At 41.7% G+C, this 19,700-nt stretch overlaps 1 protein-coding gene across 5 annotated transcripts in view; it reads left to right on the top strand.

Moving 5' to 3' along the window:
* Window positions 1-19,700, top strand: part of MYRF (myelin regulatory factor) — a 213,252-nt gene that overhangs the window by 133,232 nt on the left and 60,320 nt on the right. For all 5 annotated transcript variants that reach the window (XM_073604657.1, XM_073604655.1, XM_073604656.1 and 2 more), the window contains exons 2-3: window positions 8,155-8,239; window positions 18,975-19,298. In XM_073604657.1, coding sequence (XP_073460758.1) covers window positions 8,155-8,239; window positions 18,975-19,298 — 409 coding nt within the window. The remainder of the gene's footprint in view (window positions 1-8,154; window positions 8,240-18,974; window positions 19,299-19,700) is intronic.

Below are 19,700 nucleotides of genomic sequence, written 5' to 3'. Positions count from 1 at the left end.
TTTTATTTCACCTTATGATATATTTTCCAACAAGATGTTCAATTCACAAACAATATTACACGGGTATGGAATCTGTATTTTTCCACTCAAGATGGATATATAGCCAACAAAAATCTTTATTTCTCAGGAATCAGTATTTTTTTTTTTTTTTTACAGGTAATGAATCAATGTTATACCATTAGCTCAATACCTCCTTTTTCCTCCTCTCCTCAATGGACACCTCATAAAGCCTCACAGTTATCTCCAGGCAGAAACCAGTAATGTTTTAAAGGATATGTAAACCTTAAAATGTAAGTTCACCTTTACAGAAAATCTGTAAGGTGAACTTACACTGGACCCCCTCCTGATCCCCTCCCCTGTCCTGCTGTCAGGCAAAGGGCCACAACTTCACCGGTCCTAAGATATAAAATCCCTGCGGCCGCTCCATAAGGGGTGAGGGTACGCCACCCCCCATCCATGCTTCCGGCCCCCTAATCTACATGCAGGGTACCGGATGCATGGATTCCAATAGGTTTTTTTTTTTAAGCACATGATTAGAGCCTGAGGCTCTAATAGGCTTGACTATTCACTATTGTCTTCCTCATTCTCCTCCCGGTCAATCAGGAAGCCCCTATTGGCCAGGGAGTCTTAGGACTCCTTGGCCAATCGTGTCTCAGGACACACTTCCTGTTCCTGTGCGGCCAGGAGGAGAATGTCTCTCTGTGTGCTCGTCAGAGAATCGGTCAGAGCGGCCCCGACTCTTCCTTCCCCCCCTGCCTCTATAAGGTAAGGCATCATTCTCAGGGCACATTCACAGTGAATCGCTGCCGTCCGTCTCCTGTGGGGGGTGATCGCTGCTGTCCATCTCCCGTGTGGGGGGGGGATTAATCGCCGCCGTCCGTCTCTCATGGGGGGTGGTGTTAGTTTGTGCCCCCCCCCCAAAAAAAATTTTGAGCACCATGTGAGAATCTGCCTAGCCCATCCTGTCAACGCTAGAGGAGAGGGGAGAAAACCAGGAGGATTTCAAATCCCCAGAGCGGTAAAGGGATGTACCGGTGCCTGACAGCGAGGGATCATGGGAAACCAGTGCAGCGGGACCAGGGAGTGATGGGAAGGAGGTCAAGTGTAAGTTCACCTTAAAGTTTTCTGTAAAGGTGAACTTACCCTTTAAAGTGGTTGTAAACCTCTAACATAAAAACTGAACAAAGCATATCCTTCTATAGTGTGGAATTGTCTCAATCCAGAGCACCAAGTCATTTATCTCTGCTGTCTCTTCCCTCTGCTATCTCTATGAGTCACTGATAATAAATGTAGCTATGTTCCTAGACCCAAAAATGAGGGGGGTATCTATCCCTGTAATACAATACAGAAAACCCACAGGGGGATGTGAGAGGGGATGGGACTATACGATAGGATGGGTCTATACGGAATAGTGAAAAGAAAAAAGGTAAAGATGATGTAGAAGTAAAAAAATTACAAAATGTATTCAAGCAATATTAAAAAACCTCACAAGAGGAAAATCATTTCACAAAAGTATTAAAATACAAAATCACACAGTAGTGCCAGTGTAGCAATACATTAAAGATAAACCCAATACATGTTGGATAGTGCTGAAATTGGCGGACATAAAGACCCAAACGCGTTTCAACACATTGTCTTCTTCAGGGGGTGAAGATGTCCACTTAGGGAAGATATCTAGGAAAAATGCATACAAAGTAATATCCCAAAATAAACATAAACATGAAAATATAGAAATGTGGGTATTTTCCAAACTCCATACTGCAGGTATCAATACTTACAAATCTCAGCTCATATAAGTCATATAAATGTACTTGTGTATAGGAGAGAGGAATGAACTGTGTCTCAGGCTCACAGCAGTGCCAAGAAAGGTCCTATGGATCCCACAGGCCAGTACAAGGGATAAATCAGCAGAAGGAAAATGAGGGCTCCTAAAAATAGATAAAAAATGGAATTGTGCCAAACCAAAAAAAGGTAAGGGTTGCAAAAACAAAAAACGGGAATAATTTTTATAAATCACTTTCACTTTCACTTTCACAAATCACTCCACAGCATCCCAACTGCCAGCCTGCCTCTCCAGCATACATCAGCTGACTGATAGCCTCAGCTGTGTATATCTCCCAATGATTCTGTATAGAGGGGGTGTGTCCATTTCCGTCACTTAGATTTCAGATTTCATTGAGCTCTGTGCCCTAGCTCCGCAGTGTGTGTAAGACCTCTACTCTCTGCCCCCTGCTGTCTGCTGCTAAGAACTAGCCCTTGATCTGTGTGTTTTAGAGAAGAGAAGGCTGCAGACAAACATGTACAACATATGTAGGAGGATTTATTTCATGTCTGTGTATCACCTGAAGCTAGCTACATCAGTGGGTGTCAGGGTTTATAACCACTTTAACAATGATCTGTTTATTCCTTTTTGGTCTCTTAAACATACAATTGAAAGCATTTTGTTCGATAAGCACAGGAAAAAATACCTGTTGATCCTGCAGTTACATTGTTGAGGCAAACAATTTAACACTAACAGTGGTGCTTACAATGATCAGCTTTTGTTTATGTAAAACCTTTATCCCAAAAGGAAAATTTGTTGCAGTAACTGCTTAAAAAGTGTTAGCTAAAGTTTGGCTTGCATTTGTTAGTGTATTTAAACCTGCTAGTACATCTAACCCCCCCCCCCCCCCCCCCAGACTGACAATGCTGCTGTGCTCCTGTTGCTCCTTCATCCAGAGTGTAGGTAACTTAACATAGGAGGTGTTTTACTGGACAGATCACCAGGGGAAAACAGAGAGAAAAAGACTAATAAAAGAAAACAAATGCACCCACCACATCTAATGATTGTAAGATGCAACATATTCAGTTTTTTGTTTTGGGTTTAATACTGCTTTAAGAGACCTGTTGCGATGAATTAACACACTTCTCAGTGTGAACTGCTATAAGGCAGCCTATTCTTTATAAATGGGCTTCCAACACACCACAACGAATGAAAAAAAATGCACATGACCTTTTTTTTTTTTTTAGCAATGCGTGTTATGTCCATTGTGGTGTGCTATGGTGTATTGTGTATTGCAGTCTACTGCACTGTCTATTGGGGTGCCTTTCACAATCAATGGCACTACAACTCTGATAAAGTGCAGGTGAATTGTAATGCATTGTGGTAAGGCCCTCAAGAAGAACCTGTCATTACAGTATGTATAAATAAATAACCAAATATTACCACTGTGAGCGGCTTCGAGGATTCTGTGCTAGACTTCCCAGAGGCGAGTGTGGGAGTGGTATGTCTGTCTATGTTTAGAGAACAGTTATGTGGCTTCTGAACATCTGTTTACATCAGCAAATGTAGCCATAGTCCAGGGCAGTGGTCTCCAAACTGCAGCCTGCGGAACTGGATGCTGGCCTTTGCTTGCCTTCATCCGGTCCTTGGGGCACTTCTCCCACTGATGCAAAATACTATTCTTCTCACTGACACCAACAATGGGGCACAATTCCTTCCACCGATACCAATCATGAGGCACTGTTCTTCCACCGACACCAAATGGGGCACTATTTCTCCCACCGACACCAAGGATAGGGCACTATTCTTCCACTTACACCAACAATGGGGCTGTATTCTTCCACTGACACTAAGGATGGGGCACTATTCTTCCACTTACACCAACAACGGGGCTGTATTCTTCCACTGACACCAACAATGACATTTTATTCCTCCCACAAACACCAACAATGGGGCACAATTCTTTACACCCACACCAATGATGGGGTACTATTCTTCCACTGACACCAACAATGGTGCACTATTCCTCCCCTTAATGCCAAAACGGCATTTTTTACTTCCACTGATGCCAGGACAATTTTTACTCCCATTGGCCACAGTCCGGCCCCCCTAAAGTCTGAAGAACAGTAAATTGGCCCTTTGTTTAGAAAATTTGGAGACCCCTGGTCCAAGGGAACTTTTCAGTATACTACAGGAGGGGTAAATGTGTTATTTTTAAATACTCTGTACCTTAGTGCCGATTTGGAGCTGGTCTTTTGATCTTAATATTTAATAAAGTTCCTTGAGGAAAAAAAGAACAATTTGGATCATAAGAAATATGTGATGTTGCTTATTAGCCTCCATTCACACCTGGGCATTCCGGAATGCACAAAATAGAACTGAATATTGATATTTATAGGTAATAACACCAGGGATTGTTGATCTGATTTTTTGCATATCTTTTAATAAATCTGTTGTATAATGCACTAGGACAGTGCGCCATCTTCTCTTTTTCTATCTGATTTTTTTTTCCCCTGATGGAGCAAATTATATTATGCTTTATTGGGGTTTTTGCCATTCTCTGGATCAGCTATGAGTAAAGGATAGTGTATCTGGTGGTTTTCTATTTTTTTTTTTTATTTCTGTTGATTAAACTTGAAGGACTTGTGTCTTTTTTAATCTGAAAAAAAGATGTAACTGTATACACTAGTAGAATTTTGTTCAAAAATTGTGGTTTTTGTAATGTTTGTTAGATTTTTTAAATATTAATTGGGTCAAAACAATGTTCATATTTGACGGTAGTGACAAAAAAACGGGATGGTAAGTTTTTTTCGTGAACAAACAAAATTCTAACAGCAAATTTTTTTTTTCTTTGGGAAATTACATTTATTCCAAAATCAAATGTTAAAAGAAATCTAAATTTTGAAGTACTTTTGAATAACATTAATTTAAGTCTCTGTAGGCATCATCAAATGTACTGACAAATATGAAGACTTGTACGAAAATCTAGTCGCGTATGGTCAGCTTAATGCTATAAATTAAGCCTCTATTGATTTTTGATTGATGACAACATAGCCCACTTCTTTCTCCATGAGTAGGGATCCAAATGATGGTTTCTCAATTCCAGACCTCCAAAAGGTCATGTTCTCTGGGTTTCCATCACCTTCCACAGAAGACATAATCCGCATCACTGATTCAATAATTACACACAGCTGTTTCATCCTGTTGCAAATACTTGAGGACTAAAAAATGATGATGGAAATTCCTTCTTGCTAGGAAATATTACATTAAATATAATAAGGATTTGTTCACAACAGATGCCATTAAAATTACGGTTTAAAAAAAAATTGTGATTTAGCACGCGTTGCCATATTCAATTGAGTGGCAATGCGATTTTTGAATTTGCCTCCATTCAGTTGACTTATTTGGATAACTACAGGCCAATGTAATCCAAACTGCAATTTGTAGGATATTTGCAAAATTCACTATTGTTATGAGCACAGACCGTACTAATGTCAATGGACTCGGAGGTTGGCTGCAGTTCAGAATGCAGAAAACTGCATGTAATTACTTTAGATGTGACTGAGGCCTAGCACTCTTTTACTGTCTTTGGGCCTCTCTTCTATCTCTAGAACCAGTACAGAAATCTATAGTCTTGTATTTGGCTTCCTATTCATACTCATACCCACCCCTTCCACACCTCCAATTAGGTGGACTATAAAAGATTATGATTGGTAAAAGCCATAAGTACTTTTTTTTTCACCACTCCCTTTCTTTTATAATGACTTTAGAAAATAAAAAATGCAGTCATTGGAGTCCTTGAAAGCTCCAATGACTGCATTTTTGAGCTATAGCACCATTTATTTGTCCAGTTATCATGCCACCGAATCATCTAATAAGATAAAACCATAGAAAAACCTTAGCCTGCCTGTGACGCAGTGTATAACTTATTATAAGTTAATGTACGATCTTTGGGACTGGAGCTCTAATGTATCCTTTCTCAACCTCTTACCAAGCAGGACCTCTAGAAATTATTTTTAGGTCTTACAGACCTCCTGCTTAAATTATGTTATATCTACAGCTCAATGTGCATTGGTATAATAATTAGTACATGGCAGAATATCTCTTTACATTGGTGGTCAGTAAGGAAACATTCCCCTTATATTGGTTGTCAGTACGGAAATATCCTCTTACATTGGTGGTCAGGGGAGAAGTGCCCTGTTACTTTGGTGGTCATTAGGAGGAGAACCTCCTTAGATTGGTGGTTAGTTGTAGAAGGCCCCCCTTACAGACAGTAAAAAGCATCATTGGTATCGGTTCCTAACCTGAGAAGATGAGAGGAAGGAGTCTACTGTAACCACGCCAGGGGCTCAGCCAAGTGAGGTTGATGCCGTCACCATTAGGCTGGAGATCAGTCCACCAATGCTCATTGCTCAAGGAACTCCATGTCACCTATGGAGGAAGTCTAAGATTGCATGGAACCCTGGTTGAGAAAGCCTGCTCCAATGTATACTGATAAATGAACTAATCATTTGCGAGGAGCACATATAGCTTTGTGATATGTGTACAATGTGTTCTCACCTTATGCTTATTTTTGAGCAAGCATCTACTTAGCGACCTGAAGATATTCAACAATTGAGTAGCATCATTACATATGCAAGGTTAGGAATTCATTTTAGAATGACATACCCTTTGAAATAGCTTTACTCAAATATGTATTGTATATCAGGATAATTTTATTTGTGCCAGGCTGGTTTTTATTTGTGCCAGGCTGGTTAAAGCGGTATTAAACCCAAAAGCAAACATTTATTATAGTGCAGCTTACCATTTCTTTGATGTGATGCCTGTATTTGTTTTATTTTTTAGGCTTTCTTTCTTCTATTTTCATCTTCTGATCCAGCCAGTAAGTCTATTGTTAAAAGAACAAGCAGACTGTATCAGTTAGAGATGAGACACACCATTTACTGACATGGGTGCTTATGAAGATCAGCTTTTATTTATTTATGTAAAACCTTTATCCCCCCCAAAAAAACTGTTTGCTGTAATGGCTTTTCACACTGGCTGTTCACACTGCTGCAACTTTGAAGCCGACATTCCAGCACGACTTTGGCACTATACTATACTATGGTCAATTTGGACAGGAGACAATTAAAGAGGAACTACACTGCATCTGAGCACCACAAACAAAAAACTTTAATTCATTTTTAATATTCAAAACAAACTCCCCCATCCATCCCTGTCTCCGTGCCTTATTTTGCCGGAAAACCTCCCTAGCATTTTAAGCTGCCTCCTTCTTGAGTAAGGGCAAATGATTTATGTAGCATTAACTTCCTGTAATCCATCTGCCCTTAGCTCAGGCATGAAGGCAGGAGGGTGGGCTTAGCTGAGAAAGCCCCTCCTTCCCTCTTGAGGACTCCTGGGATGTAAGACATAATTTTGCCTTGGCGTGGAAACTAAAGAAGTAGCTGAAGAAATGTAAGAAATGGTTAAAACAACAATATACTTTCCTATCTATTTACTAATTCTAGCAGCATAAGGATTACAAATAGTCAAAGTTTTTGAAGAGATTGAAGCTCCACTTTAAAGTGGAGTTCCACCCAAAAGTGGAACTTCCACTCATCAGATTCCTCCCCCCCTCCGGTGTCACAGTTGGCACCTTTCAGGGGGGAGGGGGGTGCAGATACCTGTATATTACAGGTATCTGTACCCACTTCCGGCATAGATAGCCGCAGAATCTGCGGTTATTTACGCCACTTCCTGCTCCCTCCCCGCTGTCTGCTGGGAAACTCACGGGTCCCAGAGACAGCAGGGACCATCCGTATTGCGCTGCGCGACTCGCGCAAGCGCAGTAGGGAACCGGGAAGCGAAGCCGCACGGCTTCACTTCCTGATACCCTTACCGAAGATGGAGGCGGCAGCACCCGAGGACCGAGAGACGGTTCGGCCTCCGGTGCCGACATCGCAGGAGCCCTGGACAGGTAAGTGTCCATGTTTTAAAAGTCAGCAGCTGCAGTATTTGTAGCTGCTGACTTTTAAAAAAAAAAATTTTGGCGGAGCTTCGTTTTAACCGACTGGCATGTCTTTGGAGTGTGGGAGGAAACTATGCAGGCACAGGGAGAACATGCAAACCCTGTACAGGTAGTGCTGTGATTGGGATATGAACCAGTGACCTTTAAGCTGCTAGGTGGAAGTGCTAACCACTCTGACCCTTTTTTGGTATTTGTGAGACTGAACTCTCATTACCCTCAACTTGAAAAGTTTGGTTAAACTAAATGATGATTTTGTTGTTAATTATTTCCCTGCTCTGTTCAGGTCTATGCTTTGATGCTTCTGATGAGTGCTGTACTAGATGTTGTCCTTACATATCAATCACTGGTGTACAAACAACTCATAACTGTATATCTTATGTTTCAGGACATGATATTAATGGAGCTCTGGAACCATCAATTGACACCAGTATCCTAGAGGAATACATCAGCAAAGAGGACTCTCCTGAAATGTGAGTAGCAGAATACTTTACACAGCACACCCTTTTACATGACACTAATTTGTGCAAACACTATTTGAACAGGATAGCACTGCTAAGCATTATTTGAAACTTTAAAAGTGAGTAAAGTGATTATTTGAAACTTATCTGGCCACCTAATCCAAGTGAAAGCCAGTCAGTGTGATTTCATGTGCGGCTTGCCAACATCTGTGCGACTTCATGCAGAGATGTCTTTGCAAGTCGCACATGAAATCGCCAAAAATAGTGCAGGAATTTTTTTCAAGTCGGAGCAAGTCTAAGTCGCACAGATTTGGATGGTTCCAAAGGACGCAAATAGGCTGCGACATGTCTGGTGCGTACAGAGCCTTATGGAGCTGAGCAATTTTTACAGCTGGTGTGATGTCAACTTTGTCATTACAGTGAGGGAAAAAAGTATTTGCTCCCCTGCTGATTTTGTACGTTTGCCCACTAACAAATAAATGATCAGTCTATAATTTTAATTGGTAGGTTTATTTTAACAGTAAGAGACAGAATAACAACACAAAAATTATGAAAAACGCATTTAAAAAAAATTATAAATTGATTTGCATTTTAATGAGTGAAATAATTATTTGACCCCTTCCCAAAACATGACTTAGTGCTTGGTGGCAAAACCCTTGTTGGCAATCAGATGTTTCAGACGTTTCTTGTAGTTGGCCACCAGGTTTGCACACATCTCAGGAGGGATTTTGTCCCACTCCTCTTTGCAGATCCTCTCCAAGTCATTAAGGTTTCGAAGCTGACGTTTGGTAACTCGAACCTTCAGCTCCCTCCACATATTTTCTATGGGATTAAGGTCTGGAGACTGGCTAGGTCACTCCAGGACCTTAATGTGCTTCTTCTTGAGCCTTTGTTGCCTTGGCCTTTTGTTTTGGGTAGTTGTCATTCTGGAATACCCATCCACGACCCATTTTCAATGCCCTGGCTGAGGGAAGAAGGTTCTGACCCAAGATTTGATGGTTTTATGGCTCCGTCCACTGTCCCTTTGATGTGGTGAAGTTATCCTGTCCCCTTAGCAGAAAAACACCCCCAAAGCATAATGTTTCCACCTCCATGTTTGATGATGGGGATGGTGTTCTTGGGGTCATAGGCAGCATTCCTTTTCCTCCAAACACTCCTCCTTCCTAAACAGGGGGATCTTGCGGGCGCTGCAGGATTTCAGTCCACCACGACGTAGTGTGTTACCAATTATTTTCTTGGTGACTATGGTCCCATCTGCCTTGATATCACTGACAAGATTCTCCCGTGTAGTTCTGGGCTGATTCCTCACCGTTCTCATGATGATTGAAACGTCACGAGGTGAGATCTTGCATGGAGCCCCAGAACGAGGGAGATTGACAGTTATTTTGTGTTTCTTTCATTTGCGAATATTTGCACCAACTGTTGTCACCCTCTCACCAAGCTGCTTGGCGATGGTCTTGTAGCCCATCCCAGCCTTGTGTAGGTCTACAATCTTGTCCCTGACATCCTTGGACAGCTCTCTGGTCTTGGCCATGGTGGAGAGATTAGAATCTGATTGATTGATTGCTTCTGTGGACAGGTGTCTTTTATACAGGTAACAAGCTAAAATTAGGAGCACTCCCTTTAAGAGAGTGCTCCTAATATCAGCTCGTTACCTGTATAGAAGACACCTGGGAGTCAAAAATCTTGCTGACTGATAGGGGATCAAATACTTATTTCACTCATTAAATTTCAAATCAATTTATAAACAATTTATAACCTTTTTGAAATGCGTTTTTCTGGATATTTTTGTTGTTATTCTGTCTCTCACTGTTAAAATAAAACTACCATTAACATTATAGACTGATCATTTCTTTGTCAGTGGGAAAACGTACAAAATCAGCAGGGGATCAAATACTTTTTCCCTCACTGTATGTATGATATCAAGGGGTATATATATATATATATATATATATATATATATATATATAGTGCTATTAAAGTTTTACTAAACCCAGGAGCCTGCATTCACTATATCTGGTCTCCCACAGTACACAGAACATAGAAATTAAATTATTTTAGTAAATATAAACTGCTAAATACCTTTTTTATCAGCAGTATATTGATGTCTTGTGACTTTTATCAGTGTCTGGCCAAGCACTGATTAATGCTTGTAGGAGGAGTTTTCATTCTCCTCTGACTGTCCTATGAGGCTGCATGACTCCTCTGTCTGGACAGTGCTGATTGGCCCTGTGCCAATCACATGCACCCTCCTAGCAATACACACCAAACTGAGTATGTGCAGAGTGCCCCCAAGGCTCTACACTAGCAGGAGATGGATTGGGAGCAGTGGAAGAAGGGGAGGATCAGGGAAGTCAGGATAAAACAGCCTTTTTACACAATGCAGAGGATTACATCAAGAAGAGAGCTTGTTCTTTTAAAAAACAACAGATTTTACTGGCTGGATCACCAGATGAAAATAGAAGAAAGTCTAAAAAAGAAAACGAATGCAGCCATCACATTTAAGATATAGTAAACTGTAATATAATACAGTGCCTTGAAAAAGTATTCATACCCCATTACATTTTTCCACATTTTGTCATGTTACAACCAAAAATGTAAATGTATTTTATTGGGATTTTATGTCAAATACCAAAACAAAATGGCACATAATTGTGTAGTGGAAGGAAAATGATAAATGGTTTTCAAAATGTTTTACAAATAAATATGTGAAAAGTGTGGCGTACATTTGTATTCAGCCCCCCTGAGTCAATACTTTGTAGAGCCACCTTTCATTGCAATTACAGCTGCAAGTCTTTTTTGGATATGTCTCTACCAGCTTTGCACATCTAGAGAGTGATTTTTATGCCCATTCTTCTTTGCAGAATAGCTCAAGCTCTGTCAGATTGGATGGAGAGCGTCTGTGAACAGCAATTTTCAAGTCTTGCCACAGATTCTCAATTGGATTTAGATCTGGACATTGACTGGGCCATTCTAACACATGAATATGCTTTGATCTAAACCATTCCATTGTAGCTCTGGCTGTATGTTTAGGGTCGTTGTCCTGCTGGAAGGTGAACCTCCACCCCTGTCTCAAGTCTTTTGCAGACTCTAACATGTTTTCTTCTAAGATTGTCCTGTATTTGGCTCCATTCATCTTCCCATCAACTCTGACCAGCTTCCCTGTCCCTGCTGAAGAAAAGCATCCCCACAACCTTATGCTGCTGCCACCATCATGTTTCACAGTGGGGATGGTGTATTCAGGGTGATGTGCAGTGTTAGTTTTCCGCCACACATAACATTTTGCTTTTAGGCCAAAAAATTCAATTTTGGTCTCATCTGACCAGAGCACCTTCTTCCACATGTTTGCTGTGTCCCCCACATGGCTTCTCGCAAACTGCAAACTTTTTATGGCTTTCTTTTAACAATGGCTTTCTTCTTGCCACTCTTCCACAAAGGCCAGATATGTGGAGTGCACAACTAATAGTTGTCCTGTGGACAGATTCTCCCACCTGAGCTGTGCAGCACTTCCAGAGTTACCATGGGCCTCTTGGTTGCTTCTCTGATGAATGCTTTCCTTGCCCGGCCTGTCAGTTTAGGTGGACAGCCATGTCCTGGTAGGTTTGCAGTTGTGCCATACTCTTTCCATTTTTGGATGATGGATTGAACAGTGCTCTATGAGATGTTCAAAGCTTGGGATATTTTTTTATAACCTAACCCTGCTTTAAACTTCTCCACAACTTTATCCCTGACCTGTCTGGTGTGTTCCTTGGCCTTCATGATGTTGTTTGTTCACTAAGGTTCTCTAACAAACCTCCGAGGGCTTCACAGAACAGCTTTATTTATATAGAGATTAAATTATACACAAGTGAACTCTATTTACTAATTAGGTGACTTCTGAAGGCAATTGGTTCCACTAGTTTTCAGATATTTATTTGTAAAAATGTTTGAAAACCATTTATCATTTTCCTTCCACTTCACAATTATGTGCCACTTTGTGTTGGTCTATCACATAAAATCCCAATAAAATACAAATACATTTTTGGTTGTAACATGACAAAATGTGGAAAATTTCAAGAGGTGTGAATACTTTTTCAAGGCACTGTATATGTTTGGTTTTGGGTTTAATACCACTTTAACACAACACATAAATGGACCCTAACACGAAATCAAATATTTGTGTGTTGTGTTGTTATGGCAGCTTACTGTGTACTGTATAATAAATGTATAAATAAAATAAACACAACTCATGAGCCATGGTACTAACCTTTTTATTAAACATTTTTGATAAATATGAGTGCTGTTTATTTGATCTGGTGTCTGTGATGACTTGTAAGCGTGTTTTCTATGCTAAAAATGAAAAGAATCATGCTTCCATTAGCTTAGAGCAGTGGTCTCCAAACTGCAGTCCTTTGCATGCCTTTATCCGGCCCTTGGCACTATTTTATTCACTGACACCAAGAAAGGGGCACAATTCCTTCCAATGACACCAGTGACGTGGCACTATTCCTACCCATGACACCAACAATGGGGCACAAGTCCTCTCACTGACACCAAAGATGAGGCATTTTTTACTCCCACTGATGATGGGTCATTTTTGCTCTCGGTGGCCACAGTCTGGCCCCCTGAAGACTGAAGGACAGTAAACTGGCACTTTGTTTAGAATATTTGGAGAGCCCTGGCTTACAGCATTCAGTTTGACAAAAAACAAATCTGATCAGTTGTGGCTAATTGCACATTACTATTCATTGTACTATGTTGTTAAAAGTTTGTTTTAGTTTGTTTTGGATTTTTAAATTGTAAACCCACATATCTATATGTCCCTCTGTGTGTGTGTGTGTGTGTGTGTGTGTGAATATATATATATATATATATATATATATATATATATATATATATATATATATATATATATATATATATATATATATATAAAATCTTCAGATATAAAGGATGTGTGCTGGTGATTTAATTTTAGGTTATTTTTATCTACTGTTTTGTACTTAGAAGGTGCCCTCTAGTGGTCGATCTAACATTTTGCATTAATCCAACATTCTGCAGTTAGACTGCTTCCTTTTAAATTACTGTCTAGTCTAGACCAGCCTTTCTCAACCTTTTCAACACAGAGGAACCCTTGAAATAGTTCTCTGGTCTCTGAGAATCCCTGCTAATAATTAGAAATCTACAACTCATGATACATTAGTGTGATGGTCATTGGTAAGAATTACCTCTTTACAGATAGCTAAAAAGATCAATGGTGTGAGTGGGAACTTATCTGAGAGGCAGAAATTGCCCAATGCTGAAGGAACCCCTAACAACCTCTGGAGGAACCCTAGTTGGGAATCACTGGTCTAGGCAAAAGACACATTTTTACCTGTTTAGCACTCCTCTACTGGTATTCCGTGTGCAGCTGTTATCTCTGTGTGTTTACAGAGGTGTAACTGTGCAGTGTCAAGAGGGTAAGTCAATATGCTTTTTACCCCCATAGTATATTTATATCACTATGTGAGAGTATAGGTCATAGCATGTGTAGCCTTGCATAACTGCATAGGTATAGATGTATTTTCACCAGCTAGCTTTGCAGTGTGTATTCAGTTAGCTCAAAGCTGTTGACTTATTATGAATTAGACCAACTTCTCATCAAAGCATTGCAGTAACACATGCGGTAGCACACCATGCATGGCATCGACTAAAGCGATTCATTCGTTCATTTTGAATGGTGCCCTAATGCAATTAAAGTGGAACTTCATTCCCTCCTCTATCATATTTGGAATGTTTTTTTTTTTTTGGGTGGGGGGGGATATCCAGCTTTGACAGGTACCCGCTCCTCATTTCTGCTCCGACCTCCTAGGCGATTGGAGCAGAAGTTCTCCACCACCACCCTGCCCACAACAACCTCTTAGGACACGTCACAGGTCCCAGAGTCTGCAGGACCCTTCATTTAGCACTGTGTGGCCCGCACATGTGCAGTGGGGAGTTGACGGCAAAGCTGCAAGGAATCAAAGCCAACTCTCTATAGTAAACATGCCAGCGCCAGGGACCCAAAGACTGGTGAAGAGACGGCCCAGGTGAGGATGGCACTGGATCCCTGGACAGGTAAGTATCCTTCTAATAAAAGTCAGCAGCTACAGTATTTGCTGACTTTTATTTTTTACAAACTGACTGAAGAACATCTTTAACCACTTCAGCCCCGGAAGAATGTACCCCCTTCCTGACCAGAGCACTTTTTGCAATTCGGCACTACGTCGCTTTAACTGACAATTGCGCGGTCGTGCGACATTGTACCCAAACAAAATTGATGTCCTTTTTTTTCCCACAAATAGAGCTTTCTTTTGGTGGTATTTGATCGCCTCTGCGGTTTTTATTTTTTGTGCTATAAACAAAAATAGAGTGACAATTTTGAAAAAAACACATTATTTTTTACTTTTTGCTATAATAAATATCCTCAAAAATATATAAAAAAAACTATTTTTTTCCTCAGTTTAGGCCAATATTCGATATGTATTTGTATATTGATTGGTTTGCTCAAAAGTTATAGCGTCTACAAAATAGGGGGTAGATTTATAGTATTTTTATTATTAATTTTTTTTTTTACTAGTAATGGCGGCGATCTGCGATTTTTATCGTGACTGCGACATTATGGCAGACACAGCATTGATTACTGTAAAAATGTCACTGGCAGTGAAGGGGTTAACACTAGGGGGCGCTCGAGGGGTTAACTGTGTTCCCTGGGAGGTGATTCTAACTGAAGGGGGAGGGACTGACTGGAGGAAGTGACGGATCGTGTTTCCAAGCTAATAGGAACACATGATCTGTCACTCCTGTCAGAACAGAACAGGGAAGTGTGTGTTTACACACACTCGTCCCTCTCATGGCCAGCGGTCATCGCGACCATCGGCCACGAGCACCCCCGCTATGCAGCGGGCGCACGCGCCCACCATCCCGACCCTGACCCTGCGAGCCGGCATATAGCTACAACGGCTCGCGCAGGGGAGCCAACCTGCCGCAGTATAACTGCGGCAGTTGGTTGGGAAGCGGTTAAAAGAGAAGTATGGGTTTGGCTTTTTTTACCCAATCATACTTACCTAGGTGGATGCAGCATCGGTCAGATGCTGCATCTGTCCCCCGGCATCTCTGCACTGAGATCCAAGCCATTGAACATCGTTGATGGCTCGGTTCTCTCGGCTCCCCAAGAGGAGAGCTGTTGACTGTCAGACAGCAGCTCTCCTGCTCTGCTCCTCCACGCCCAGTGGAGCGCTGAGCTGTGGAGGGGCGGGGAGCGGCTGTCTCAGCGGCTTGCTGAGATGGCCATCAGTCTAGGCACCCGGCGGGTCTTTACTCCCAGAGTCGGGATGACGCGGTGCCTGGACTGATCTGTGTGACGTCAGCAGAGAGTGGACTTCAGACCGCTCTCTGCCAAAAACGGGTCACAGGAGTACAAAACGGCTTGCACTCCTGTGAACCTTAGCAGGAGCCCAGCCATACGAGCTCAGACTGGACTTCTCCATTAAGGAAAGTACCTCCATCCTGTATGTTAATTAACAATATCCATGCAATATAATCACAACACCAAAAGTATCCATACAGTGTGATCAAATTAAACTACAAAATGTCCATATAGTGCAATCAAATACACAGAAAAGGGCTCTGTGTGAAAAAAAAGTCCAAAATATGTGATCATATTCTGTAACACCAACTAGCACCTTCCTCTGCACCCACTGTGTACACACCCCACTCACCAGAAATTGTTCACCCCTTTAAATAAAAGGAAATCAAATCATGCTTTTACCATAGAATGGCGTCTCTCCATAAATAAAATCTTGTCACATATTTTGGACCTTTTTTTTTTTAATTAGGATACGAGAACACGGTCATATCCCAAAACTATTGGGATTTTTTATATATGTTTTTTGGGCTTTGTATTAAAGTCTGATGACAAGCAGCTCTTTTCATCTACACTGAACACATTTTAGAGTGGCCTTTTATTGTGGTCAGCCTAATGTCGCGTACATACGGGCGGACTTTTTGACCGGACTGGTCCGACAGTCTTGCCGACTGACTTTCCGATGGACTTTCTAACGAACGGACTTGCCTACACACGATCAACCAAAGTCCGATGGATTCGTACGTGATGACAAACGACCGGACTAAAATAAGGAAGTTGATAGCCAGTAGCCAATAGCTGCTCGGACTCAAGTCCGTCGGAAAGATTTGAAACATGTTTTATTTCTAGGTCTGTCGGACTTTTGGGGAAAAAAAAAGCCGCTGGAGCCCACACACGATCGAATTGTCCGACGGAGTCCGGTCCGCCGGACCAAGTCTGCCTGAAAGTCCGCTTGTGTGTACGCGGCATTAGGCACACCCATGCAATAATCATGCTGTCTAATCAGCATCTTGATATGCCAGACCTGTGAGGTGGATGGATTATCTCGGCAAAGGTGAAGTGCTCACTAACACAGATTTAGAAAGATTTGTGAACAATATTTGAGAGAAATAGGCCTTTTGTGTGCATAGAAAAAGTCATAGATTTTTGCATTCAGCTCATGATAAATAAGGGCAAACACAAAAGTGTTGCATTTATAATTTTGCTCAATGTATTTATCATTTTTTGATGTATTTGCTTTTTGATTTATTTCTGTTTTAGTACCTTATTTTCACTTTATTTGTAGTTGGTTTGCTCTTTTGTAAGTTTATTATATTATACTACAATTCATGGTAGTGCACTCCTGTGCATTGTGGTGGCCCCACAGCCTCATTATTTGCTAGGATGCAGGTGGACAGGATGTACAGAGTCATTGGTACATATATTGCACCTGCACCATAAGAACCAATGACGCTGTGCAGCCAGGCTGAACAAAGAGCTAAACATTCCTTGATGGTGTGAACAGTATGGTTACATGACCTAGCCCCATCTTGATTCCAGAATCAAGGATTTAGCAAAACTAATAGCAGATTCTTACCTGCTTCTGCTCTGAAGATATCAAGACAGGCCACTCCACTAACTTTCTCATACTTAGTGTAGGAGGATCTTTGTGCTATAATCACTTGATTGGTCCTTGCGTTATAGTAAGTGAAACATTGCATCTCCAAAACTGCTGGTCAAACTATCACTAGAGATGAAAGGCCCAATGTAATAAATGCTTGAAATATTATTCTACTCAGATGTCTGAGAAGACTGCAAGCAAATCACATGAGCAAGAAGTTAGCTTCCCGCAAGCTATGTACAAAATGCACCAAGAACTATGCTGCCATGGTTGTAATTTATTGGGCACTTTATTCAACACATTTAGACCCCTTTCACATGGGACAGACTCCAGCAGCGGATCCGCCTGCTCAGTGGGGGATCTCTCCGCTGATCCCCGCTGAGCAGGCAGATCACAGGTCCGTGTCTGCTCCGCTGATGCAGAACAGACGCAGACACAGCCTATTGTTGTCTATGGATGGTCAGGTGGAAACGGACCGCCTGTCTATTTCCATTCAACTGTCATCCGATCCACCAGAGGGATGGAATCTGGATCCCAATCTGTCTGTTTTTAGCGGACAGGATCGGATCGGATGTCGGCGGGTGTCAACACATGTTCATTGACCTCCGCCGCCCCATGGATAGCAATGGATGATCCAATTGGGTCCGCCTAAAAAACCAACAGGCGGTCACGATCTGTCCATCGGTGTGAAAGGGGCCTTACCCTTCAGAATGTTGCTGGCTGCATAGCAGCTGAGAGGAAAGCATGGATCTAAAGCTGGCCATACATTATACAATCCGATTGTACATTCTCACTATAACCTCCTTTTGATGTTACCGAAACTATGTAGTATGAGGACAAACCTAAACAACAAATTCAATTATATCAAATCAAGCAGGTTCTTGAACTACATAATCGATGGATGATCTAAAAGGGATTGTACAATCAGACTGTATAGTGTATGGTCAGCCTAAGAAGCTTCTATAAGGTGTAGTTTGTATGTTGAAACACAGCAGTGGACTTCATCTTCCGTCATTTTCAAGAACTGTTTGATACATACATAAATATGAGAAAATAAAAGCAAACCTTCAATCAAATGAGATCTATAAAACTGCCCCTCATGTGCCATAGTATATACCACCAGAAGCCTGCATGGCAGTTCTGCCTTCCTGCAGGGTACAGTGCAAACCTCTCAATCCAGGCTCTCTGTTATACAAACAGGGACCGTGTTTGCGGTCTATTCCACCTGCATCTCACTATTAGCCAATCTTGGTTGTGGATGTACTCATCAATCAATAGTGGGTGCGTGAGTGCCCACAACCACAGGAGCTGGTCACTATTTGTTTTGATGCTTGTGGGGTGTTCTGCAGGAATGTGGAGTCACTATAAAGGTATCTGGAGGTGCCTGTTGCAGCGTTTAGTTATTTTATAGCTTTATTATATCCACATGTACATGTTAAGAGCAATCTGATGTAATATCATTGTGGCAAATATGGTTTGAAGTCATTGAGATACAGGTAGTTTGTATGTATATACCCTGTTTCCCCGAAAATAAGACCTAGCGTGATTGTCAGTGATGGCTGCAATATAAGCCCTACCCCCCAAGTAAGCCCTACCCTGTTTCCCTGAAAATAAGCCCTACCCTGAAAAGAAGACCTACAAGGACTTTATCTAGGGCTTATTTGGGGGGTAGGGCTTATATTGCAGCCATCACCGACAATCACGCTAGGTCTTATTTTCGGGGAAACAGGGTATATATATGCTATATATATTTAACTTTTTTTTCTTTTACCGTTTGTTTACAGCTGTTTTGCAGATATCCCTCCCTCTTCCGGGTATGCAAACCCAGGTCAGCCCTGTACTTCTGCTGCAGCCCACTTACCTGCTGTCATCTCCAATGTTGGCCATGTCGGAACATCCAGCTCAGGTGGTGTTCTTCATATGGGACAGCAAATGCCAGTACGGCCTGGTATGGGTGGCCAATGTGCAGGCCCACCTTTCCAATCACATGCCAATTGCAGTAACAGCAATGCCATGCTTAATCCCAAAGGATACCCTGGCCCTGCCATGTGCATGAGCGGACCTGGTCTTCCCATCAAAGCAGAACCTAAAACCAGCTATGCAGCCAGGTAAGTTAAAGTAGTAGTTGATAAGATGGAGTGTTGGATCTATGATTGTTGCTGTTACCTGTGGTGGGGGAGAAAGTCCTCAAGTCTTGTGTAAGCTGAAAGTCACAATTTATACAGAGCCCCCCCCTTCTTCGGAGGGGGGACTCTGGGACAGACCTGGACAGGTGGAAGTTAAAGCTAAACTCCAGGTATGAAGAGAGTTTAACAAGACTCGTGGCCACTCATTAAAATTAGAAGAAAAGAGGTTTAACCCTAAATTACGTAGAGGGTTCTTTACTGCAAGAGCGGCAAGGATGTGGAATTCCCTTCCACATGCGGTGGTCTCAGCGGGGGGCATCGATAGCTTCAAGAAACTATTAGATAAGCACCTGAATGACCACAACATACAGGGATATACAATGT

Source organism: Aquarana catesbeiana, linkage group LG11, assembly GCF_042186555.1.
Source record: "Aquarana catesbeiana isolate 2022-GZ linkage group LG11, ASM4218655v1, whole genome shotgun sequence".
Classification (NCBI taxonomy): Eukaryota; Metazoa; Chordata; class Amphibia; order Anura; family Ranidae; genus Aquarana; species Aquarana catesbeiana.
The sequence above is the reverse complement of the archived record's forward strand: the minus strand, read 5'-3'. Positions and strand labels throughout refer to the sequence as shown.